Below are 26245 nucleotides of genomic sequence, written 5' to 3' on the forward strand. Positions count from 1 at the left end.
GGCAAGGACAGGGAGAAACTGGAACCCTCACACACTGCTGGTGGGAATGGAAAATGGTACAGCCTCTTTGGAAAACAGTTTCTCTAAAAGTTGAACATTAAAAAAAAGAAAAAGTTAAACATAAACTTACCATGCAACCCAGCAATTCTACTATTAGGCTATCTACCCAAGAGAAATGAAAACACACGTCCTCGCAAAGACTTGACTGCAAAAGTGCATAGCAGCATTATATCTTTGGAAACAATCCAAATGTCCATCAACTGGTGAATGGATAAACAAAATGTGGTATAGTCATACAGTGGAATACTGTTCAACAATAAAAGGAATGAAGTACTGGTACATGCTACAGTATGAGAATGAACCCCCAAACAGTATGCTAAGTGAAAGCACCAGACACAAAAGATCACATATTGTATGATGGATTCATATGAAATGTCCGGAAAAGACATACAGAAAGATTAGTAGTTGCCTGGGACTGGACATGGGAACAGGAAGTGATCACAAATAGGCACAAGGGATATTTTGGAGGTGATAGAAATGCTCTAAAACTGTGGTGATGGCTGCAAAACTCTGTAAATTCACTAAATCACTGAATTGTACACTTAAAAGGGCTGAATTTTATGGTATGTAGATTGCACTTCAATAAAGCTGTCCAAGAAAAAAAAAAAAAAAAAAGCCCAAACCTGGCAAACTTTACAGTTAAAGCATGTAAGACTTAAGTAGCGTAACAGAGCAGACTGTAGAAGTAATCAACCTTGACAGTGTGAAAGCAAGTGTACAACTGACAAAAGATGGGAAAGGAAAAGGTGGGAGGAGGGGACGCCAAGACGCTTCTCTCACTCACTCAGTATCATGGGAATCAAAAGTTGCCAGGATAAGAAATACAAGTGAAGCATAAAATTTAAAGTTACAAAGGTAAATAAGAAATGATCTTTTAAAAAGTACAATTATTAAAAATTAGTGGAGCGAATACACAGTGAGCTAAACACCATCTTTCATAGCAGACGGTAATAGATGATACTGAATTTCCCTATTTCTCTGTCATTTTCACTGTCATCACCCTCTCAGTTATTCAGCTGCCTTCTGGGCCACAGCATGGGTGAAATGGGAGGCAAAGTTACTTCTGATTTTGGTATATTCTAGTTTAAATGTCATGAACATCATGCGTATTAAAATCAACCAACCAACCAGCCAACTAGTGCAATGTCACTATAATTTACTTAAAATGCCACTAGTGAGAACTCCCATACACACCTGACGAGAGTAAAAATTGGTGGAACCACTTTGGAAACTAGTTGGGCATTTTAAAATTTTATTTATTTATTTATTTATTATGTGGCCGCACCACAGGGCATGTGGGATCTTAGTTCCCCATCAGGGGTTGAACCCGCCGCGCCTGCAGTGGAAGTGCGGAGTCTTAATCACTGGACCGCCAGGGAATTCCCTAGTTGGACATTTTAAATTTATTTATTTTTGGCTGCATTGGGTATTCGTTGCTGCGTGCGGGATTTCTCTAGTTGCGGTGAGCGGGGGCTACTCTTTGTTGCGGTGCACTGGCTTCTCATTGTGGTGGCTTTTGTTTGTTGCGGAGCACGGGCTCTAGGCGCGCGGGCTTCAGTAGTTGCAGCACGTGGGCTCAGTAGTTGTGGCTTGTGGGCTCTAGAGCACAGGCTCAGTTGTTGTGGCGCACGGGCTTAGTTGCTCCATGGCATGTGGGATCTTCCTGGACCAGGGCTCGAACCCGTGTCCCCTGCATTGGCAGGTGGATTCTTAACCACTGCGCCATCAGGGAAGTCCCAAGACATTTTTTACTTAAGTTAGAAATGTGCCTTCTCCATGACCCAGCAATTCGACCCCAGAGCCAGGAAACACATACTAGGATATTCACGACAGCATTGCCCCTAACAGCTTCAGCCTGGAAATGACCCAGGTGCCCATCCGCTGTAAGATGTATAAACAAATTAAGGCAGCCACAGAATGGGATACTAAGTAGCAATAAAAAAGAGTTAACGACAAGTAAACACAACAACACAAATGGACCTCAAAAGCATAATTTTGGGTGAAGTTGCCAGACACAACAAGTCACCCAGAGTGCGAGTCCCAGGACAACCAGACAGCTGGGTGGCCTGGGGCAGTCCTGTCTACACCTAGTGTCCCAGGGTAATTAGGGTCATTGTTAACAGTAACCCCTATCACTTCCAAAATTCCCTGGTTTAGATGATAAATTATATACTCACACCAGTGGTTCTACTCTTAGAAAGTTTACAAACAAGCTAAACTAATCAATACTACTTATGGATGTACACACATATTAAAAGGTACTAACACCATATTAAAAAAACCAAGCAAGGAGACGAGCATTATAAAAGTCGGGACGCTGGTTCCCTCTGTGGGGATGGAGAGGGCTACTAACCAGAGGAGCATCTGGGGGCTGGTAATGTTCTCCTTGTTGACCTGGGTGCTGGTTATATACTTTATAATTATTTGTTAAACTGTACATGTATATTTTATGTACTTTTCTGTATGAGTGTTATATTTCGCCATTTAACAATTATTAGTGCTATCAGTGAACACCATGATTATTTAAGTCAAAGAAGGAAACAGTCACACTGCATCTTAGTGCAAATAATAGTTCATATTTGTCGATGCTTTCTTTGTGTAAGGCATCCTGAGAAATTCTTTACGTGCATCATCTCATTCCCTGGAGGCAGCACTGACATTTCTGGGGCATCACAGGGCTAGTCGGGGACATTGGTTTTGGGAACTGCTGGTGACAGCCTGCAGAGGAGGTGGCACTGGGGAGAGGTGAAATGTTGCCAGTTCCACATTCAGTCAGCCCCGGGTTCGCCCCAGCTCTAATTCAAACTTCTTCGTGAATTTGGGCATATGGCTTTCCCTCTCTAAGCGTAGATTTCCCCTCTGGAAAATGGGAAATGTGCAGGTCCACATCTCCTGTCCACAATCCCTAAATCCAAAAGCTCTGCAAACCAAGTCTTTCACTGACCCATTTGGTGGCAGAGCTGCCTGGAACTGATGGAAGGTTTTATTTATGGTATGAACTTGCATTTCACTGAAGAAATATCAGTGTGTTTGATTACTCTCCAGCCCCACTAGGAATCTTATCTAATGTATAGGATGGTTCCTATGGCTTAGGCTCATATTCACTTCCCAAATGCATTGGGCCTCAAAAGTTTTGGCTAAGACACTGTGGACTTGTAGTAACTCTCACTTCTCATGGTGATGGGGAAATTCAGCGAGATCAAGGCCTGGCCCTCGACAAGTGTTAGCTGCCATTGTGAACGTTGTGACTACGATTAGCACTTAAGTCCATCTATGGGACTGGAGTCTGTGGCTGCACCTCCTTATGTCAGAATCACGCAGCCATTAAAACCATGACTGGAGGAATGTGGGCTAAGGGGATCCTTAGGGAGTAACGAAACACAGCAGGACATGAAACTGTAGCAATGGCAAGGTCAGAGCCATTCAGTGAATTTAAAAACGGCAAAAGAAAATGCCAAGTTTGGGACTTCCCTGGTGGCGCAGTGGTTAAGAATCCGCCTGCCAATGCAGAGGACACGGGTTCGAGCCCTGGTCTAGGAAGATCCCACATGCCGCAGAGCAAATAAGCCCGTGCGCCACAACTACTGAGCTTGAGCTCTAGAGCCCGCGAGCTACAACTACCGAAGCCCACGTGCCTAGAGCCCATGCTCTGAAACAAGAGAAGCCACTGCAATAAGAAGCCCGCACACCACAAAGAAGAGTAGCGCCCACTCGCCACAGCTAGAGAAAGCCCGTGTGCAGCAGTGAAGACCCAATGCAGCCAAAAATAAATAAATTAAATATAAAAAAAAAGAAAATGGCAAGTTCAAAAGCTATCTCCAGAAAAAAAGAGTAGAAGGAAGGGCTCAAGAGCAGTGATGATGTTATGAGCAGTTATTCCCAGGTGAGCAGACCATGGTAGTTAAGAAAAATCCTTCACAAAATACTAACAGCTAATGTTAACTGCACTCTAACTGCTCTAGGCATGTGGAAAGTGCTTTACAAGGTCTCACAGAAGCCCCCACAACAACCCCATGAGGCAGGCGCTATTTTTCAGCTGGGGAAACTGAGGCTTGGAGGAGGGAAGCAACCGACCCAAGGTCACCTGACAGGCAAGCAGGTCGGGGATTTGAACCTCAGTGTGGAGGACTCCAAGGTTTGTGCCACTGTGCACGTCTTCATCTCTGAGTTTCTATACTGTCTTACTTTATTTACATCAAATTTTACCATAAAAATGTCACCATACAGAAAAGTTGAAAAAAATAGTTAAAACGAATATCTCAATGTGTTCCATATTTTGCCATATCGGCTTTCTCTCCCTCCCTCTCTTTTGATTAACCTTTTTGTTTTTTTTTGATGGTCTTGAGCCACGTGGCATTTTATTTGAATTGCATTTTACATTTTCTGTCTTGGTATGTTGTGACTCCAGAGGACTAGCTACTGTTGCCAAGGCAAGATGACTTTGGGTTACTTCAGGGATCCACAGGGGTTTTTGTTTGTTTTTTAAATTATTTTTTATTGGAGTATAGTTGATTTACAATGTCTCTTTTGATGAACTATTAAACATGCATCTTCTAAGAAAGAATAAGGACCCTCTATAAGTCTATACTAACATTTAATCCACTAAGAGAAATCCATTCTACCATCTAATCTTCACTCCATGAACACTTTTTCCCCTTGTCCCAAGGTCTTCTGGAGCTGTATCTTCCTAACAAAGATGGGGCTCACACACTGCTGGGGGTGCTCATGTCTCTCTAATCTCTTTTAATCTAAAACACTGCCCCTGCCTTTTCCATTTTTCTTAAAGAGATTATATTTCTTTTATCATAGGAAAAAACTAAGGCAGATTTTTCTATTTGATTTGTGAACCATATGTATAACTTGACTGGATTGAAAAATTAGCATTTAAATAAATATAAATACTTTATCAAAAATATTTTAGGGACTTCCCTGGTGGCACAGTGGTTAAGACTCCACGCTCCCAATGCAGGGGGCTGGGTTCGATCCCTGGTCAGGGAACTAGATCCCACATGCATGCCTCAACTAAGAGTTCGCATGCCACAACTAAGGAGCTCACATGCCACAACTAAGGAACTCGCAAGCCGCAACTAGGACCCAGAGCAACCAAACAAATAAATTAAAAATATATATATTTTTTAAAGTAGATTCCTCAGCCAGGCCATACAAAAATGGGAGTCAACAGATTATATACATATATATATATAACAAATATATATATAGTTATATATAGATATATTTAATGGAAAAGAAAACAAAAGTTTACAAAAATTATTTCATGTTACAAAAGTGTCAATAGAGAAACTAAAAGGAATGTCACGATTATATAGGAAGGAGGGAAACCGTGGAGATGATGAAAGTTGTCTCCATCTATTTTTGGCAAAGGATTAACAGACATTGTCTCAAAGTTGATAAACTAAGAAATAACAATGGAAGAATTTGCTTTAAAAATTTGGAAGTAACTACCAGAGTAATAAAAAGCAGAGAAAGGTTTAAAACCATGCACCACGGATCACAAGTTACTTTTGCCATTTCTGAAAAGTAATTTAATTACAAAGTTTTAAAACTGGCTGCGGGGGAGGGTGCGCTGTTTAAACGATTGATATTTCATGCAAAGCTTTGTCCCGTTTGTCTTCTGTTCTTGTGTTACTGGGACATTTAAAAAATTGTTATTACTTATTTTAAAAGTAGGTTGGTAATATTGTAAATTTGAATATTGGTAATATTCAAAATAAGGGGTAAACAGCTGCTGTCTAAAGTTGAAGGATCAAGAAACGGAGTGTTAACAAATATTACTGAACACTGCAAAGGTTAACTTAGAACAAAATTTAAATTGGGTGGAGCGGCCGCAGCTAAAAACATACTGTGCCCAAGTTGCTAAATCGAGAAACGGCGCTCTAAGATCTTCTGATTCACAGATTTTTCCGCCAGTCAGAGGAAACAAAAACCAGAATTGGTTAAAAAGTGGTCTGGCCTTTCACCAGCTGCTGCGAACACGTGTTGGTCGGGTAGGTTTCGGAGGGGGATTTATTTAATGGTGGCCTCCGCGGGCCAGCAGCCGAGCGGAGAGGCGAGGGCTTTAGAGGACTGCTTTTAGCAAAGCCCTTTCCGAACGATCTGGGGCTTTCAAACGTGCCATTGTGTAACTCTGGACTTAAAGGGGCAGAAGCTGGCTGGGGCAGGCCGGGAAGGGGCACTAGGGCGCAGGACTCTCGGGACACGCCCCTCCGGGCAGGCCCTGGGGCGGAAATCCTTCCCGGGGAGCCTCAGCCGCGAGTGGGGACGGGACACCGGTCCCGACCTGGGTCCCTACCTGTCCCGGCGCTCACCTGGCGGCCTGCTCGGAGGCGGCGGCGGGCTAGGATCCCCTTCCCCACCCTGCTCTGAGAGGCAGTCGGGGGGCTCCCCGGGAACGGCCCCGCCCAGGGAGCCCCGGGACCCGCGCTCTGGGCAGTCGGTCCTCTCCGAGGCGGACGGCTGTGAGATCCCGCGGGCGGGCGACTGCGCGAAGCCGGAGCGAGGGAGGGGCGGGGTCTGGGAGGCTGTAGGCGCTGGGAGGAGGGCCCAGCTGCCGCATGGCTGGCGGGAGGGGAACCAGCCCCCGCCCTCGTGCATCTCGGGGCCCGCTCCTCTGAGAGTCTACATTTTCTCCACGTGGTTACGTGCTGCCCAGGCGCCCCGCGATCTGAGACCCGGGTTCCCCGGCGCTTAGAGCAGGCACCTCCGGTGGGCGAGTCCCACCTCCCGGGGAGCCTCCCGCCGTGGGAATGGTCCCAGCTGCCCCCACCCCCCTAAATCCTGTCTTTCCTTCCTTTTCCCGCCACCTGCCTGCAACCGCCTCGCCATTCACAACATCTCTCCCACCATCTGTCAACTTCTAGTAAATGGCCGAGCTGTGACTTCGACCCTGGGCTTGGTGTGAAACACTTGGATAGAAGTTTCTATCCACAGGGGTTCTCTCGAATTTACATTGTGTCCCCAGGGTGGTAGTGTCTCAGAAGCCCAGGCTTGTTCTTAAGTTGAGCCTCTCTGCCAAACATACCTCTCTGGGGCGACAACCTGGGCGCTCCTACGTTAGAAACCTGCCCCCTCCCCTAAATTGCGGACAAGGTAATTAATCCGAGGTTCACAGTAAGGATGGGGCCAAGACCCATTTCTCTCTTGACCTCTGCCCTTGGCCCTGCACAGTTTCTTCGGATTGCCCTGTACTGCGCAAGGAACCTCAAGGACTGACCTTAGCCTCCCCAGAGCCAGTCTTCTGAGCTCCAGGCCTCCCACAACATAGGAAATCGTCACCAGTCCCAGTTACCCCAGCGCTCACTCATCGCGGGCACTGAAACCGATAGAACACGTCTCTGTACTCAGTAGAGCGTAGGTTCCTCTGTCTCCCGGCAGAGAGACTTCAGGGAGAGGCAGAGTGACAGGTAAGAAAAGAGTTTACAGTATTAGTATAGGACGCTTGTGAGGCCTACAAGCTGGTGGGCAAGGGAGTGCCACGCCTGGAGAACTTAGTGGGCTACAGTTTTATAATCAAAGGAAAAGTGGAGAGGGGGAGAAGACCACCTTCTTCCTCATTCTTGAGTAGATGGTGGGCTTCCATCATCAGCTCTTCCTCCATGTCAGGCGGGGGAGTTTCCGTGTCCCTCCACGGTCAAGCCGGGACTGTCACAGCGCAATGGAAATGAGCAAAAAGGCGGTAACGTATGCTAAAAAAATGTAAATCATCTCAGCGTTCAGTATAATGTCACCCTTTCCTTATATTTTTGTTTTCAGTGTGCCCAGAGGAGCATGTCCTAGGAATCATTAACTTACTGAGCTCACTGGGCAGGATGTGGGTCTCACGCCACCATCGTTTTATTGTTTTGGGGCATGTCTCATGCTTCTGTTGCATGGTTTTGTTGCTAAGCGAGCCTGCTTGGTTTTGTGGTTAAGCAAACCTGTTTTCTTGAGTGATCATTAACTTACAGGGGTCTCCCATACTTTTTTCTCTACTTAAAATCCCCTAGTGGGATTAACTAATCACCTACTTTGTCCCTTTACTCTGTCCCTATCAACTATGCTAAATGCTTTATATGCATTATTCCATGGACACCTCTCCTGAGAAACTGAGGCCCAGAGATACGTAGGCTTTGCACGAGGTGCAAGTCACTGGCTTGGTGGTCACACAGGAAAGGGTTTAAGCCTCGGTTCCCCAGGTCCCCTCCGCCGGAAGCCTCATAAAGGCACCACAACGCCATCGTGAGGACGGCGTGAGGTCCGTGCCTACAGCGCGCAGTAAACGTCAGCTCTCGTTATTTGTACCACCTGCCTTTCGAAGCATTTTCTGCGGCGGGTTGTAAAATTGTTGTATTATTGGTAGCGTGTATAGTATCGATCCACACACAGTCCCTTATCTGAAAGGCCTAGGACTAGATAGTTTGGATTCCGGATTGTTTATTTTTTACTTTTCAAATTTAGAAGGCAGTAGAATGCATATAACATATATACAGCATTCTGCAGTATTCCCAGCAGGATCAGGGCAGCATTCCACGATCATGTGATATTTCTGCGTTAAACTGTGTGTAGAAAGAACTACATAGTGCAATAGTTATGAATACCTGATGTCAGTTCAGTCAGGTCTTATTGCTTGAAGAGATTGGGGCCTAATTTACGAAGAAAGTTTGTGGGTAAGAAACTATAACAATGTTTTTAAGTTGTTATTTATTTATTTATTTATTTATTGAGCCTCACTGCACAGCTTGTGGGGTCTTAGTTCCCTGACCAGGGATGCAACCCAGGCCCGGTGCAGGGGAAGTGAAGAGTCCGAACCACTGGACCTCCAGGGAATTCCCTATTTTTTTTTTAAAATAACTTTATTTATTTATTTATTTTTGGCTGCGTTGGGTCTTCGTTGCTGCACGCCAGCTTTCTCTAGTTGCGGTGAGCGGGGGCTACTCTTCATTGCAGTGTGCGGGCTTCTCATTGCAGTGGCTTCTCTTGTTGCAGAGCATGGGCTCTAGGTGTGCAGGCTTCAGCAGTTGTGGCTCCCGGGCTCTAGAGAGCGGGCTCAGTAGTTGTGGCAGATGGGCTTAGTTGATCCGTGGCATGTGGGACCTTCCCGGGCCAGGGCTCGAACCCACGTCCCCTGAATTGGCAGGCGGATTTTTAACCACTGCTCCACCAGGGAAGTCCCCTTGATTGGGTCTTGAATTGGTGATTTCCTTTGGGTTCTGTCTTGCTCGGGGCTAGTTTTCTTTTCCTGTCTGATGATCTAGCTTGTTCCTTGCCATTCTCAACTGAGGAGCAAGGCTAGTGTCTGGTAGGTGATGGGACTGTGCTTCCTGTTATAAATGTTGGACTGTTTTCTCGCCAGGTCTCAGGGTGAATGGGAGCTTTGTGTCTGGGTGTGGGGCTTGCTGCCGGGCCGGTCTCACATGTGGATGGTGAGAGACCAGAAGCCCCACTTCCGGCTGCCCCTCCCCTCCTCCATAAGTGCCAAAATAGGACTGGCTTTTTCCAGAAGCTGACACCTAGCCTAGTTACCACCTCAGGCTGGCAGAGAGCTGGATCTCTTTAGCGAAGCGCCCTTCGATTCTTGTTTTCCTGCCCATGAATGTTGGGTGGCCTGTGCCCTGGGGAAGGGGGGAGGAGAGGGTGCAGGCAGTGTAGAAAAACTATCATCGGAGCCTGCCTTGGCCCTTTTTTCTCACTCCTGCCTGTCTCCTACAGCCCGGGTCATGCTGGGCTCCCTCTTCCCTGCAGTCCTGTCCTGAGTGCGATGACCTCTTCACTCTGATTCATGTCCCCAAGCCTCTAGCAGGTTTGCCTACCAGAAAAGTGTGCGAATCTCTTACATGTGGGTGATCTCTGCAGTGGGCTGAATAAAGACCCCCTAAACGTATCTGTGCCCTAATCCTTGGGACCTGTGAATACTGCCGAAAATGTGGCACAAAATATTTTACAGACTTGTAAGCTCCAGAACTGTAAAAGAATAACTTTTGTTGTGTTAAGCCATTGAGTTTATGGTCATTCGTTGCAGCAGCAACAGGAAATGAATCCAGTCTCCTCCCCCATCCCTTTGTACTGTCAGCTGATTTCCTTTTTTATTCCATTACTTTATAGAAATGGGAGTGTATCATAACCTCTAAGGTGCTAAGACAGGGGGGCTCTGGGTCAGACTTTATCTCCTGGTGACACCGCTGATTACTGAGTGACCCGAGGCAGGTCACTTTGCTGTCTCACTGTGTTGTCATTTTCCTTGTGGCGTGAAGGTCAAACTGGATGACGCAGCTTCTATCAGGCCTACAGATCTGTTTTGTTTAGCTTTCAGTGTTTTAAAGTTTCTCATTGTATTTATTTTAAATTGGATAATATATTTACAAGGTATAAAAATTTAAAAGTATAAAAAAGGTTCCTAGGGATAATCTCTCTTCTACCACTGCCCTCAGCTACCCCAGTTTTCCCCTCGATTCAGACATGTTCTTGCAGAGATTTTCTATACATGTACAAGGAATTATGCAGACACACACTCTCTTCAAATAAACAATAACATACCATGTACTCCCTGTTTGACACTTTGCTTTTACCGTATAATATATATTTTAAAAATTCTTTTCCTTTATGGTTTATTACAGGATATTGAATATAGTTCTCTATGCTCTACAATAGGACCTTGTTGTTTATCCATTCTATATACAATCGTTTGCATCTGCTAATCCCAAACTCCCAATCCATCCCTCCCCCACCTCCCCTCATTTAATATACTTTGATGATCTTTCCATATCATTACATAGAGAGCTTCCTTATTTATTTACTTTTATGTATGGGGGTACCCCATGTTTTACTCTCATCCTTTACTGATGGAAATACAGGGTTTTGTTGTTACCAACAGTGCTGCCATATACAGTGTGTGTCATCATAGTATGTGTATATTTCTAAAAGTGGAACTGCTGGGTCACAAGATATGTGCATGGTTGTAATTTTAAAAAGGAACAATGACAAGTGTTGTTGAGGGTGCAGGTAAATCGGAACCCTCATACACTGCTGCTGGTGAAAACATAAAATGGTGTAGCTGCTTTGGACAGCAATCTGACAGTTGCTCAAAGAGTTGAACTTAGAGTTCCCATAAAACCCGCAATTCCACTCCTAGGTATATACTGTAGAGAAAGAAAAACTTATCTCCACACAAAAACTTGTACACAAGTGTTCATAGCAGGATTATTCATAATAGCCAAAAGATGGAAACAACCCAAGTGTCCATTAATTAATGAATAGATAAGCATAATGTGATATTTCCATGCAATGGAATTATTGAAATGGGATTACTGAGCCAGAAAAAGAAATGAAGTATGGATACATGTTACCACATGGATGAACCTTGAAATCCTGTTGATAAGTTAAAGGAGCCAGACACAGAAGGCCACATGCTGTACCGATTCCATTTACATGGAAATGACCAGAATAGGCAAATTTACAGAGGCAGAAAGTAGACTAGTGGTTGCCAAGGGCTGGGGGAATTGCAGAGAACGGGGAGATGATAATGTTCTGGAATTAGATAGTGGTGATGATTGCACAAGATTTTAAATATACTAGAAACCACAGACTCAAACACTTTAAAATGATTAATTGTTTTGTTATGTGAATTCTATCTCAATAAAATAGTTATACTTATGAGAAAGTATGTGCAGCATAAAATTTTCTTAGCTACTGCAGAATTACCCATTACTCACCAGTAATATATGCAAGCAGCCATTTTTCCATGCTGCTGGATCTGCTTACAACCATGGGGCTTGCATGTAAACAGGAATACTAACTAATCTTTGTTCTTTGATAAAATCGTTAAGCAGTTATTCTTCTATATCAGAATTCCCTAACCAATTAAACACTCCTTCCAAATGTAATCACTTAAACCCTTCACAAGTCTAATATCAGATCTTTGCAAACGTTGTAAATACCTTAACGAATAGATGAGGCAATTGTGTGATATTATAATGATTATAAAACTAATTACTTGTACTGACACATGTCACAAATGTGCTGACACCGTGGGTTTGAATTTGTTTCTTTACGATGGCTGTTCCAATGTGTATTCTTCTTTCCTGTTGGGAGTATGATTTTATTTGCCAATGTAAAGAGTCAGAGTTATTGCCTCAGAGCTGCTGAGGTTTTGGGTGGAGGTGGAGCCAGTTTCGGGATGGCTGATGATTCAGGACCAGTGAGGAGATGGGGAGGCACCCACCGCAGCAGCCCACTGATGTGGTCTTTCCTCAAAACTGTCCACGGTATTGGCTCTGAACAAGCAGATAGGCTGGCACTCTTTGTTCTGAGCAGGATCTGTTTCTTTTTCTTCCTTTTTTTAATATTTATTTGGCTGCGTCGGCTCTTAGTTGCGGCACGCGGGCTCTTCATTGTGGCACCTGGGCTTAGTTGCCCCGCAGCATGTGGGATTCTAGTTCCCCAACCAGGGATTGAACCCAAGTCCCCAGCATTAGAAGGCAGACTCTTAACCACTGGACCACCAGGGAAGTCCCTGAGCAGGACCTGTTTCTATACAGTCAAATCCAAAGCTCTTCATCAGTGTGGCTTAATAAAACCCCAACTTACATTTTTTAAATATATTTATTTATGTTTGGCTGCGTTGGGTCTTCCTTGCTGCGCGGGCTTTCTCTAGTTGCAGCGAGTGGGGGCTACTCTTCTTTGCAGTGCACGGGCTTCTCATTGCGGTGGCTTCTCTTGTTGCAGAGCACGGGCTTTAGGCGCGTGGGCTTCAGTAGTTGTGGAACACGGGCTCCATAGTTGTGGCTTGTGGGCTCTAGAGCGCAGGCTCAGTAGTTGTGGCGCACGGGCTTAGTTGCTCTGCGGCATGTGGGATCTTCCCGGACCAGGGCTCGAACCCGTGTCCCCTGCATTGGCAGGTGGATTCTTAATCACTGTGCCACCAGGGAAATCCTTAACTGTTTAATTTTCTTTGGACACTCAACAGAAGCTTCTAAAAAGCGAAACCTTCCCAAGTATTTAACTCTTACAATAAATTACAAGAGTGTCAAGATCTTTTAAATATTCTAGTACCATTTACTCTGTTTGAAAAATTCCCTTTCACATTTCAGTGACAAATTACAAGTCTAAAATAATGTATTACTCAATTACACACTTCAAGTTGGAAGACTTACATTTACAGGACACATTCGTCACATTTTCTCCTATGCCAAATTCTCTTAAATATTTCAAATATATTAAATACCAAATATCCCAGATGATTCTTAAACATAACACAAAACTATTAATTCTGTGGGTTCACCTGACTTTCTCTGATTGTAAGCCTTCTTACAACTAACTGGGCATTAAAAGACACTCATAAGGAAAATTTTACTAGTGAGTTGAGGGTGATTCTTGGCCAGGAATTTGGGACTGGAACAGGAGCTCTGACTTGCTGGTTATGAAAAAACCCACGGGGCCCCTTTTAAATAGTTACCAAAACAAAGCGGCTTCGCAGGCTACCAAGTTCTTGTCCCCTGGGTTGCATTCCATGTCGGGCTGTACCATTACCTGACATGTGTACAATTTCACAGCCAGTGAAATCAGAGGAAGTCTGCGGCACTAGCCGGGTTGTTCACATCTGGATTGGCATCAGCTGGTCTGTTTACTGCCCAGCTCTATTCTGCATTCTTTCCTAAGTCTCACTGTTGTTGGGCCTGGCCATAATCCCAGGAGGTAGTTAAATGACGTCCAGTGTGTTAATGGCATCATGTAGCATCCCTTTGCCTGGCTCTGCTCCTGACCTGGCTGAAGTCAGGGCTGTGATCCGGAGATGAACGGGGATGTCTTAGAAGGTCCCACAGGGATTGGAGATCAGAGGTTTGGAGATTGTCCCTGGGATGGATCAACTCCCACTATTATGTCAATGGAATGGGAGTGTGGCAAGGGTACAACCAGCCTGGAATTAACCACCCTGGGTGTGAGGGGAGCAGCTGAGCTCAAATTGTTTTTGTTTTTGTTTTAGCGGTGCCATGTGGCTTAGAGGATATTACTTCCCTGACCAGGGATTGAACCCTGGCCACGGCAGTGAAAACGCTGAGTCCTAACCACTGGACCACCAGGGAATTCTCTAGGTTCAAATTCTTAAAAACCCCAGAGGCCCCATGGCCTGGAGGAGGGGATGCAAGGGGTCGACGTGGAGGAAGATCAGAGATCGGGCTCTTGCGGGGGTGCTGGAGGGGGACAGTGGAAGGATGGCAGGACGCCGGCCAAGTGAATTCACAGCCCAGCCAAGAGGGGGTGAGGAGGCAAATCAGTCAGCCTGGACATGAGCACCTACTGCATGCAGCACCTACTACGTGCGGGGCGCCTTCCTGGGTCCTGCTGTCTCTGAACTAGATGAATCATAACTGAGGTGAGAGGTAATCCTGCCCGGGACCAGAGCCAGGTGGTGGCAGAGATGCGGCCGATTTTGCATGTATTTTGAAGGGCTCCAGAGCGTGTGGGCTTAGTTGCCCCATGGCATGTGGGATCTTAGTTCCCAGACCAGGGCTCGAACCCGTGTCCCCTGCATTGGTAGGTGGATTCTTAACCACTGGACCACCAGGGAAGTCCTGGATTGAAATTTTTTATGATTGTTTGAATATGAAAATAAGGATGCTGCTAAGTGTTCCACGAACCCCAGGACAGTCCCTTACGGCCAAGGATTATCCAGGCCAAAATGGCAGCAGTGCTGAGGTTAAGAAACCCTGCCCTAGAGACACTTGTGCCCATGACCTCAGAGGCAGGTACGAGAACGTTCATTGCAGCAGTGAGTAATAATAGTCGCGAAACTGGAGACAACACGCATGTCCGTCAAGAGTGGAACAGACGTGCATATTGTAGTTTATTCACATAATGAAGAAAATTAACAAGCGATAGCTATGTCATCAAAATGGGTGAATCTCACTTCGATGCTGAATGAAAGAAGCAGGTCACAGAATACATGCTGTATAATTCAAAAGCAAAGATATATATATAGATATAGATAGATAGATAGATATAGATAAAGATATACATGAAATACATAGGTACTAAACACACACACAGACACACACACACACGCACACACCAAGAGATTATTACCAAATATCAAGATGTTGATGATCTCTGAGTAAGCTGGAAGGGGAAAGACGGGGAAGGACCCACAAGGGGCTTCTAAGGCACTGGCAATGTTCTATTCCAGAACTTAGTTGGTGGACACATAAATATTTATTTTATTTTTGTTTAAAAATAAACACACATGGGACTTCCCTGGTGGCACAGTGGTTAAGAATCCGCCTGCCAATGCAGGGGACATGGGTTCGAGCCCTGGTCCGGGAAGATCCCACATGCCGCGGAGCAACTAAGCCCGTGCGCCACAACTACTGAAGCCCGTGCACCTAGAGCCGGTGCTCCGCAACAAGAGAAGCCACCGCAATGAGAAGCACGTGCACAGCAACGAAGAGTAGCCCCTGCTCGCCGCAACTAGAGAAAGCCCGTGTGCAGCAACGAAGACCCAGCACAGCCAAAAATAAATAAATAAATAATAAACACACATAACATTCACATTTTTGACACCTAGGGTTTCCTAGGAAACAGACTTTGAGGTAGAGGTTTGAAGCCCAAACTGCTGGTTTCTGGGAAGAGCTCTCTGGGGCAACATTTATAAGGAAGAGAGGAGGCAGGAAAGGCACAAGGAGAAGCTGACGTGGTTGCAGCAGGGCCTCCGTCCATCCTACAGGGAAACTGGAGGGGGCTGGCCTTCTGGGTTGTCCCTAATTGAGGCACGGAGCCAGGCTTTTTTTTTTTTTAATTTATTAATTAATTTATCTTGGCTGCGCAGGATCTTCGTTGTGGCGTGTTTAGTTGCGGCATGTGGGATCTAGTTCCCCGACCAGGGATCGAACCCGGGCCCCCTGCATTGAGAGCGCGGAATCTTACCCACTGGGCCACCAGAGAAGTCCCTGGAGCCAGGCTTTTGTCCCCTCATTGACCAGACATGGAATATGGGCTGCCCCTAGGAAAGGGACATAAGCTTAAGCAAGATGGTTTTCTCCAGCTGAGGGCATTGACCAGACAGATGCTCAGCTCTAAGCCATCAGCTGCCAACACTCCTGACAGCTGGTGGAAACAATTCCTCCATCCTGAAGAGGGTATTTGGGTGGCATATCATAGCAACCAGTCCACTTTCCTACCTATGACAATTTCACATCAAAAAAAATTTTTTTAATCTACTAATGTGACACACCATATTATCAAATTAAGGGAGATGAAACATTCGATGGAGTTCCACACTCATTTATAACAAAACCTTTGTGACCAACTAGAGATAAAAGGGAAGCATCAGCGTGATATAAGGACCCCACTGGAAACCTTCAAAACATCCAAGTTAATTAGAAAACTTCCCTGTAAAAAACAAAAACGAAATTTCAGCCAGTCTGCTGGATTAAAGATCAACATACAAAAATATCATTAAGACTCGTCTAATAATAGCAATGACCAATTAGAAAATATAATTCTTAGAAAAGATTCCCTTCTCTTATACAACAAAAAGTAACGTGCATAGCCCAAATGCCAAGAAAAGATGTTCAAGTTCATTTTGGAGTAAATTATGAGACTTCATTAAAGGATGACAAAGATGACTCAACAAGGAGACAGATGCTATGTCACAGAGTAGTTGAGATGAATGAATTAGACCAGGCACAAAAGGACAAATATTGTAAGATTCCACTTTTATGAGGTGCCTGGAATAGGCAATTTTATAGAGACAGAAAGTAGGATAGAGGTTACCAGGGGCTGGGGGTGGGGAGGAAGAATGGGGAGTTATTGTTTAGTGGGTACAAAATATCTATTTGAGATGATAAAAAAGTTCTGGAATGGATAGTGGTGGTTGTACAACATGGTGAATGTACCTAATGCCACAGAATTGTAGGCTTAAAAATGGTTCATGCTATGTTTATTTTACCACAATAAAATAAAGAGTCTCAGGGAAACAACTCCTGAAGGAACCATGTAAAAACAATTTTTAATGAATTAGATATACGCAAATCCATATGGATACATGTAAGAAATGTGATGTTGAGTGAAAAGAGCCAGTTGCAAAAGATGAATATGAAACTGTGACATTCTCTGTGTTCATTAGAATTTGGGTTTGGCTGTGTAAAATAGACACTCGAAATCATAGTAACTTAAACAAGATATAAGTTTATTTTCAAATGGGACCTAATGAAACTTAAAAGCTTTTGCACAGCAAAGGAAACCATAAACAAGACAAAAAGACAACCCTCAGAATGGGAGAAAATATTTGCAAATGAAGCAACTGACAAAGGATTAATCTCCAAAATTTACAAGCAGCTCATGCAGTCCAATATCAAAAAAACAAACAACCCAATCCAAAAATGGGCGGAAGGCCTAAATAGACATTTCTCCAAAGAAGATATACAGATTGCCAACAGACACATGAAAGAATGCTCAACATCATTAATCATTAGAGAAATGCAAATCAAAACTACAATGAGGTATCATCTCACACAGGTCAGAATGGCCATCATCAAAAAATCTACAAACTATAAATGCTGCAGAGGGTGTGGAGAAAAGGGAACCCTCTTGCACTGTTGATGGGAATGTAAATTGATACAGCCACTATGGAGAACAGTATGGAGGTTCCTTAAAAAGCTAAAAATAGAGCTACCATACGACACAGCAATCCCACTACTGGGCATATACCCCGAGAAAACCATAATTCAAAGAGTCATGTACCACAATGTTCATTGCAGCTCTATTTATAATACAGGACATGGAAGCAACCTAAGTGTCCATCGACAGATGAATAGATAAAGAAGATGCGGCACATATATACAATGGAATATTACTCAGCCATAAAAAGAAATGAAATTGAGTTATTTGTAGTAAGGTGGATGGACCTAGAGACTGTCATACAGAGTGAAGTAAGTCAGAAAGAGGAAAACAAATACCGTATGCTGAAACATATATATGGAAACTAAGGGAAAAAAAAAAGGTCATGAAGAACCTAGGGGCAAGACGGGAATAAAGACACAGACCTACTAGAGAATGGACTTGAGGACATGGGGAGGGGGAAGGGTAAGCTGTGACAAAGTGAGAGAGTGGCATGGACATACATACACTACCAAACGTAAAATAGATAGCTAGTGGGAAGCAGCCGCATAGCACAGGGAGATCAGCTCGGTGATTTGTGACCACCTAGAAGGGTGGGATAGGGAGGGTAGGAGGGAGGGAGATGCAAAAGGGAAGAGATATGGGAACATATGTATATGTATAACTGATTCACTTTGTTATAAAGCAGAAACTAACACACCATTGTAAAGCAATTATACTCAAGTAAAGATGTTTTAAAAAAAGATATAAGTTTATTTCTCTCTAAGAGAAAATTCAGGAGTAGGCTGTGCAGGTTGGGCATGGTGGCTCTAGGATCTAAGCTGCGTCTGGCTTCTCATTCTGCCAACATTAATTAGGATGTGGCTCTTGTCCTCATGGCCCACAATGTAACTACAGCCATCACATCCACCTTCTGAGAAGCAGGAATGCTGAAGAAGGTGTAGAAAGGGCATGCTGCCCCCCACCCTAAAGTCGTATCTTAGAAGTTGTGAACATCACTTTCCCTACATTCCACCAGCTGGGACTTAGTCACATGGCCTCACTTGGCTGCAAGGGAAGCTGGGAAATATAGTTTTTATTTTAGGAAGCCTTGTGATCAGAGATATCAAGGGCAGGATGGACATTGGAGGACATCAAGTAGTTAATCTTACATGGTCCATGACAGAGACTGCTAACTTCATCAGTTTCCTCATATCCATTTTCCCTTTCTTGCTTTTTTTAAAAAATTTTTTATTTATTTATTTTTGGCTGCATTGGGTCTTCGTTGCTGTGCGTGGGCTTTCTCTAGTTGCGGCGAGTGGGGGCTACTCTTCGTTGTGGTGCATGGGCTTCTCATTGCAGTGGCTTCTCTTGTTGCGGAGCATGGGCTGTAGGCACACAGGCTCAGTAGTTGTGGCTCGTGGCCCTAGAGCGCAGGCTCAGTAGTTGTGGCGCAGGGACTTAGTTGCTCCGCGTCATGTGGGATCGTCCTGGACCAGGGCTCGAACCCGTGTCCCCTGCATTAGCAAGCGGATTCTTAATCACTGCGCCATCAGGGAAGCCCCACAATCCCCTTTTGATGATACTGGCAAAACACTGTCCTCAGTGGGTGTGTCCCATGCTGATACTGCAGGTGGGTGGGGCAGTTCAGGGTAGTTACATCAAAGGCAGCAGCAGGCTTCGTCTGCTTTACATCAGGAGACTGGAACTCCTTAGGGATCCTGCAGCAGTGAGGCTAGCCACGACCCCTGGACTGGGGTGAGGACAGCCAGATCCTGCCATTGCATGGTCCTCTCTCACCCTCATCATGACTAGAATGTCACAAACGTGGTGTCACTGTGACACTGTACCCACATCCACCACCTGCCTAATGCTTTTAACCCTGATTGATAATCTTTGACTCCATGATTTCCTTAGGGCTTGGGAAATGGGGTGCTAACACTTTCACGCTCTCAAATGGAGAATACCTTCTATAGGTGTTTTCTTCTGTACAATTTTCCCTCCTCAACTGGGACAAATCCTTACTGTGAACCAAGTAGTCACCAATGCAGAAACATTGTATGTATTTCTATTAAAAAGACATGAGAGGGCTTCCCTGGTTGTGCAGTGGTTGAGAGTCCGCCTGCCGATGCAGGGGACACGGGTTCATGCCCCGGTCTGGGAAGATACCACATGCCTCGAAGCGGCTGGGCCCGTGAGCCACGGCCGCTGAGCCTGCGCATCCGGAGCCTGTGCTCCGCAACGGGAGAGGCCACAACAGTGACAGGCCCGCATACCGCAAAAAAAAAAAAAAAAAAAAAAAGACATGAGACACTATTGGCAAAATAATACCTTTATTACCTATGATTGGCAGATATATTTCTGATTTATTCTTTCCATGTTTGAAAAGAATTTCAAAATACAAAATAATTTTATACACCATACAATTCAGGGTAAGGCTGGACTCAGGGGACCACTTGATTGTTCACAGGGTGGGAAGAACCCTCTGTCTCCATACATTTTTTTGAGGTAGTTTTACTTTCAGCTCTGAGTCCTGATCCCAGTCTTGAAACGCCATGGGGTTAAGTTCACCACCCGTGGGGGCTGGAATTTTCTCCGCCATAGGGATGAGCTTCTAGGAGACAAGGGTAGAGGGCTCTGGAGCTGAAACAGAGAGCCTGGTGTGGGTGGAGGGTGAGAAGCCCTCTCACAATCCAGTGTTTCCCTGTGCTGATCACTGCGTATCCACTCAGTAAAACAGGGGCTGCCTTAGAGCAGGAGCAGCCAGTAAATCTGATGGAGGAACTTTCTTATAGTAGTTTCCAGAATCTGAAGACAGGGCCCAGTAGGAACTTTGACCGGATCCAGGAGATCCCAGGATGCCAGGGAGCTACAAGCCCTTGATTACTGAGATGGCCCAGCCAATGGGCCCAGCTCCCCGGAGGCACGGTCAGGTAGTTTTCAAGGACAGCCCTTGACTAGGACAGACAGACCTGCACGATAACACTGGAATTCGTCACAGAGATTCCATACTGCTCATTTCTGAACTCCAAGTCCCAGATGCAGCATTCAAAAGACACAAAGCGAACGCCCTTCTTGAGGTTGGAGAACACGTGGCTGACCTGTAGGAAGGAAAAGAGGTAAGCCTCATTGTGACATAGGTTTCCTCTCAGAAGCTGAGTTGGGGTCCTCAGGCAGGTGGTATTTTCCATAGATGGCTGTGACAATGTCTCCACAGGTACTTCTAGAATCATGCCACTCCTTATCCAAGGATAGAGTCTAATTCCTGTTCCCTTGAATCTGGGCAGGTTTCCTTGTAACCAAGAGTGTGGTGGAAATGACGCTGAGTGACTTTTGCTAAGTGACTTCCAAGGCTGGGTCAGAAAGGCAATGCAGCTTCTGCTGGTTTCTCCAGAAGCCTCATGGTGGAGGCTTGAGCCACCAAGAAGCAGCTGACTGCCCTAAAGCTGCCATGCTGCGAGGAAGCCCGAACTAGACCAAGCAGAGAGATCCCATGGCCAAGCTCTGAGACTAAACCAAGAGATGCTTGGCCGGCCACCAGCTGTATACACACTCACATCCTGCCCTGCCCTTCGGCCCCAGCCAGTGCCTGAAGGCCACTACATGAGAGAATGGAGCCAGAAGCACCCAGCAGAGCTCTACTCACAGAAACCACGAGAGGTGAGAAAATGACTGCCGATGCTATTAAGCCACTATATTTGAGGGCAATTTTTTACGCAGCCATAGCTTCTCATAAGCCCCACTGTCCTTTCCCACACCCCAGAGACTCACCCGAGGAGAGACGCTGTTTCTCCACTTCCAGATGGGAAAAGGCAACGGAGAGAAGTGATCCAGGATGGCCTGGTCGGCATCTAGAAGTTGGACAGTCAGCTGATATACACAGTCAGTTCCTTGTTGGTCATTCCGCCTGTGGGAGAAGGGAGACCTTGAAGGCTGGACTTGCCGTCCTATCTCTTTGGGGGGTCTGCCTGCTTCACCTGAATGGCCTTCCCATGTACAATATAGTTTTGTGATCCCCGGGACTGGCACCATTAGTGTCACTTAGGAGTTTGGCCCCTCTGCATACCCAGTGAATCCATCTGCACTAAACTCTCTCCCCAGCTGGTCCGCATGCACATTCATTTCAGAAGTAATGACCTAAAGCCGTGCTCTTCAGGGTACCTCCTCCCATGTTATTTCTCATTCTATATTTCACTGGTGGCAAAAGATGTCATTTCCGATGTGTACAACAGTGATGTTTTAAGATACAATTTTCTTATCAGCCATTTACAAGGATCCAGAGGATTCTAGATAAATTGGTGATGGGATATCCAGCAATATTCAAAGACACAACATGCAATGTCCTTCAATGGTAAATGGATAGATTATGGTATATTCATGTAATGGAATATTATAAAGCCACGAAAGTAAACTAACTGCAGCTACATACAACTATGGATGAATTTACAAATGTGTTATTGATTGAAAGAAGCTAGATACAAACTATATGACTCAATATGTATTAAGTACCAAAATGGACAAGACTTATCTATGGTAACAGAATTCAGGATGGTGCTACCCTTGGGTTGAAAGTGATGGGGCATGGTGCATGAGGGATGCTGAGGGTGGGGTTTGCTGGCAACATTCTGTTCTTGATTTAGTGAATGTATTCACTTCGTAATAATTCACTGAGTTGCACAGCCAAGACATGTGCTTTTTTTTTTTTTTTTTTTTTTCGGTACGCGGGCCTCTCACTGTCGTGGCCTCTCCCGTTGTGGAGCACAGGCTCCGGACGCGCAGGCTCAGCGGCCATGGCTCACGGGCCCAGCCGCTCCGCAGCATGTGGGATCTCCCTGCACCGGGGCACGAACCCGTGTCCCCTGCAGCGGCAGGCGGACTCTCAACCACTGCGCCACCAGGGAAGCCCCATTTTTGATGTTAGAAATTAAAAATTTAAAAACAAGAGTAATAGGTGGTATAAATACACAAACAAGTAAGTATCTCCTTTTACAGAGATTTCACATCACTCCACTACTTGGACTTAGATGTCCATTCAACTTCTCCCACAGAATTTTGTCCTAATGTAGTACTAATATATTTTAAAATTCTTCTGACTTACCTTTCATACTGTTTGTGCCAACCACACACACACACACACACACACACACACACACACATACACACACACAAAGAATATAATTAGAAATGTAAAATTTTTCCTGTGACCATAAAACTCTAAGCATTAACATTTTTTCTTTTGGATTAAATTATTTCCTACTAGTGATTCCCAGACATTGGTGCAGATTGGAATCATCTGGAATCTTGAAATGATACCTTATAGAAAAGCATTTAGACCTGTCCAAAGGTAAGGTCTTTGCTGTCCACTACTGGGAGGGAATCCCTGGACCCTTGGACTGTTGTGTCTGACAGGAGTATCTTTGCTCACCTGGGGCCCTTGAGTCACATTGAATAGCCTGCCAGTATGATTTGGCGGGGGCTGGCCACATCCACATAGATAGTCTATAATGGGAGCAAAGCACCGCAGGAAGACGAACAATGTGACTTAGGGTGCCTCACGCAATATCAGTTGACCTGGAGGCTGAGGTGAAACACAGGATAAAGCCCCTATAAACTCAGGTGAGCTTCCCTGGCTGGCAATATTCCATGGGTACTGTCACCCATGGAGGCCAGGACAGTCAGGTGTCCTGATCCCATGGGGAGAGGGCAATGGAAATCTGGTATCCCCTGGATGCTGCCTGGGATCTTCCCCTTGGCTAACTTTAATCTGTATATATTCCATGTAATAAACTAATTGGATAATAGTTTCCATTCAGTTCTGTCTGTCTTTCTAGTCAATTACTGAGCCTGAGGGTGATTTTGGGAATCCCCCAAACTGGCAGTTGGAAGGTGGTCTTGACATTGTTCCCTTTAACTTCGTAGTTGGCTCTAAACTTCTCACAGATGTTGATGCCTGGCTCTCTCAGCCTAGACAGTCTATTTCATTGGTATATCCCAGACATTGGGAGTTATAGATATTTTGGGTGATGTACGACAAAACTGGGGAGTCACCGATTATTACAATCAACTGGTACACCATTGCTCAAAGCCACACAACCATGCTACAATAGTTTGATAGAGGATTAAATTAAAAACAAAAGTTGATTGGAAATACGCCTCCTAAAGATATGGATTTGCAGAGGGAGGAATTTTACGGTGCCTTGATTGAAAGTGAATGTGGTAAGGCCAAAATTTTAAATGGTCACTTTTCCTGTCTCTCAAGTAGTCTTTACATCTGAGGACCACGCAATACAGTGAGGGGCTTTCAGTTTCTGTAAAACTGGGGGACTGTGAGATAGGAATTGGGAAAGGATAACTATATGATGCTCCCACTCTCGATGTGAACTGTAGTGAGTTGTTTTAGAACAAGGAACATAAAACTGTAGAGGACTTGGATTTTGCCTTGCTTAAAGTCATCTGGGTCCTGTATCCCCTGGAAGGTGCTCATGGACCACAGTTTCAAGACCATCACTACAGAGCACAAGAGTCAGACAAGTATGAGTCTAATGCCAGGCCCTGCCAAGTCTTAGCTGTGCCACCAGGGAAAAATCACCTCCCCATTCCGAACTTCCCAGTTTGAGGTTTCAAAAATAATTTTCCCACAGGATCAAGGACCATGAAGGGTACGAAAACACCTCAAACTTCAAAGCACTGGCTTTGTGTTTGACATATAACCCTATCTTATAAAGATAGGGAAACTGAGGCACACTGTGACTTGCCCAAGGCCACAAAGCTGGGAAGCCAGGGTTTGAACCTAAGAGGTTCTAGCTCCAGAATCTGACATTTAGCCAAGTCTCCTACCTTGTCTCCTCCTAAACCAAGGAGCATCTCATTCACAGACAAGACCGAATTGGGCCCAAGTCCTCTGTATAGGATCCAAACTGGCATCATCCCATTTGGGTCCTTTTGGGGGTTAGGGGATGGGTTCAGGGAATGTACTCTGCTAAGTACTAAAGCTATCATGGTGGTTAAGTCTCACTTCCCTACCTGCTTTATCCTAAGGGGCTGTTAGGAGGCCTAAATAAAGTCACCCAGGGACTTCCCTGGTGGCGCAGTGGTTAAGAATCCACCTGCCAATACAGGGGACATGGGTTCAATTCCCGGTCGGGGAAGATCCCACATGCCACGGAGCAACTAAGCCCGTGCGCCACAACTACTGAAGCCAGTGAGCCTAGACCCCATGCTCCGCAACAAGAGAAGCCACAGCAATGAGAAGCCAGCGAACCACACCGAAGAGTAACCCCTGCTCTCCACAACTAGAGAAATACCCATGCACAGCAACGAAGACCCAAAGCAGCCATAAATAACTAACTAACTAAATAAATAAAGGGCTGTTTTTATCATCACACTCACCAGTCAGAGACACAAATCTCAATCTTTCCACTGTCCAGAAGTTCCCGCCAGAAACCCTCCTTCTCCAGGTCCAACACTTGCTTCTTGTGATAACCCCTAGGAAAGAGGGAGAAAGGTCAGTGAGGACCAGGCAAGTCCTCAACAACCGCCCTTGGGGAAGAGGGACATTCACCTGCAGGCAGACAGGAAGCTGGTCAGCATATAGGCACTAGGTATGACCTCCAAGTTTTCCTCCTCCGCCGCCCAGCCGTCTTCACTGCTCAGCACCGTCCATTTCAGGAAACCTTCTGTTAAATGAAAACGGGTTTTCCCCAAGTTCTTTGCCATCCCACCCGCCCAGGGATAAGTCCCCTGGGGTTTCCCGTGGGGACCTGCACGTCCCGCTCCTCCCTTGGGATCCAGTTCCACCCCACCCACGGAGTCCAAGCGCCCCCCGCATCCGGCCCCTCCCACCGGCTCCCTTGAGGAGGACCCCTTTCCTGGGCTCCCCACCTAGGCCCCTGGGGTTCTGGAGAAGGTTGCGTCCTATGGGTCTGCGCTCGCAGAAGCGGCCCAGGACGCAGGGCCTGGGGTCGTCGGCGGCGGGCAGGCAGGTGCGGAGGACGGGTGACAGGGCGGCGTGGTCTCGGGACAGGATGCTCAGCCACAGGGCCTGGCAGTCCACCAGGTCGCGCCAGCGCCGACACACCCGGCGGCAGCGCCCGAGCAGCACGTGAGGGGGCACGTGGCTCAGCACCATCTCGAGCAGCTCTGTGGGCAGCTGGCCCAGACCCAGCGGCTCCTCGGGTTCAGGCTCCAGCGCGGAAACACCGACTAGCCAGTTCCTGGAAGCCGAGGCACCCATGGTCTCCTCACCAGCCTCGGCTGCCACTGTGGGAGAGCCAGTGTCAAAACGTCAGGGACCTGCAGCCATGACAGCCCCGCCCCTGCCAGCCACACCCCAAGACTGTCACCCCCCCAAAGCCCGTCAGCTGCCTCCCCAACCTCACCACCCCCAGCCCCATCCTCCAGTCCCCAGACTCCCAACCCGTCCTTGCCGGTGGACCACTGCGGCCCCCTGCAGCCAACCCCCTCTGTGGCCTCACTGACCCCTTGGGGTCCTACCCTGCATCTCGGCCAGTGGTCAGTGCTCCTGGAAGGCTGGCCTTCACCTTATTTCATGTGTCCCCATCTCTAAGTCTGTCCTTTTTATAGGCCTGCCCCTCCCTAA

General features: G+C 46.0%; 2 protein-coding genes across 5 annotated transcripts in view; both read right to left on the reverse strand.

Moving 5' to 3' along the window:
• Nucleotides 1-6547, reverse strand: part of LOC114907035 (F-box only protein 17) — a 26518-nt gene extending 19971 nt beyond the window's left edge. For all 4 annotated transcript variants that reach the window (XM_029242177.1, XM_029242173.1, XM_029242163.1 and 1 more), the window contains exon 1: nucleotides 6387-6547. The gene's annotated coding sequence lies outside the window, so the exon portion shown is untranslated. The remainder of the gene's footprint in view (nucleotides 1-6386) is intronic.
• An 8263-nt stretch (nucleotides 6548-14810) lies between these two features.
• On the reverse strand, nucleotides 14811-25879 carry LOC114903156 (F-box only protein 27-like). The gene is made up of 6 exons (XM_029235973.1): nucleotides 25449-25879; nucleotides 25036-25131; nucleotides 21418-21553; nucleotides 20619-20747; nucleotides 20165-20260; nucleotides 14811-14843 (listed from the first exon to the last, which is right to left on the reverse strand). The coding sequence occupies exons 1-6, from the start codon at nucleotides 25877-25879 to the stop codon at nucleotides 14811-14813; spliced, it is 921 nt and encodes a 306-aa protein (XP_029091806.1).
• Nucleotides 25880-26245: the final 366 nt, after the last annotated feature.

The sequence above is a fragment of the Monodon monoceros genome, unplaced genomic scaffold (assembly GCF_005190385.1).
Source record: "Monodon monoceros isolate NGI ecotype Baffin Bay Population unplaced genomic scaffold, NGI_Narwhal_1 Super_Scaffold_10, whole genome shotgun sequence".
In the NCBI taxonomy this organism is placed as follows: Eukaryota; Metazoa; Chordata; class Mammalia; order Artiodactyla; family Monodontidae; genus Monodon; species Monodon monoceros.

Coding starts and splice junctions, on each gene's coding strand:
- LOC114903156 (XM_029235973.1), bottom strand. CDS start 25,879: ATGGGTGCCTCGGCTTCCAGGAACTGGCTAGTCGGTGTTTCCGCGCTG. Junction 20,261..20,618: donor ATTCCAGTGTTATCGTGCAG/GTCTGTCTGTCC, acceptor CTTGTCTCCTAG/AAGCTCATCCCTATGGCGGA. Junction 14,844..20,164: donor ATCAGGACTCAGAGCTGAAA/GTAAAACTACCT, acceptor TGTTGTCTCCAG/TTTCGCGACTATTATTACTC.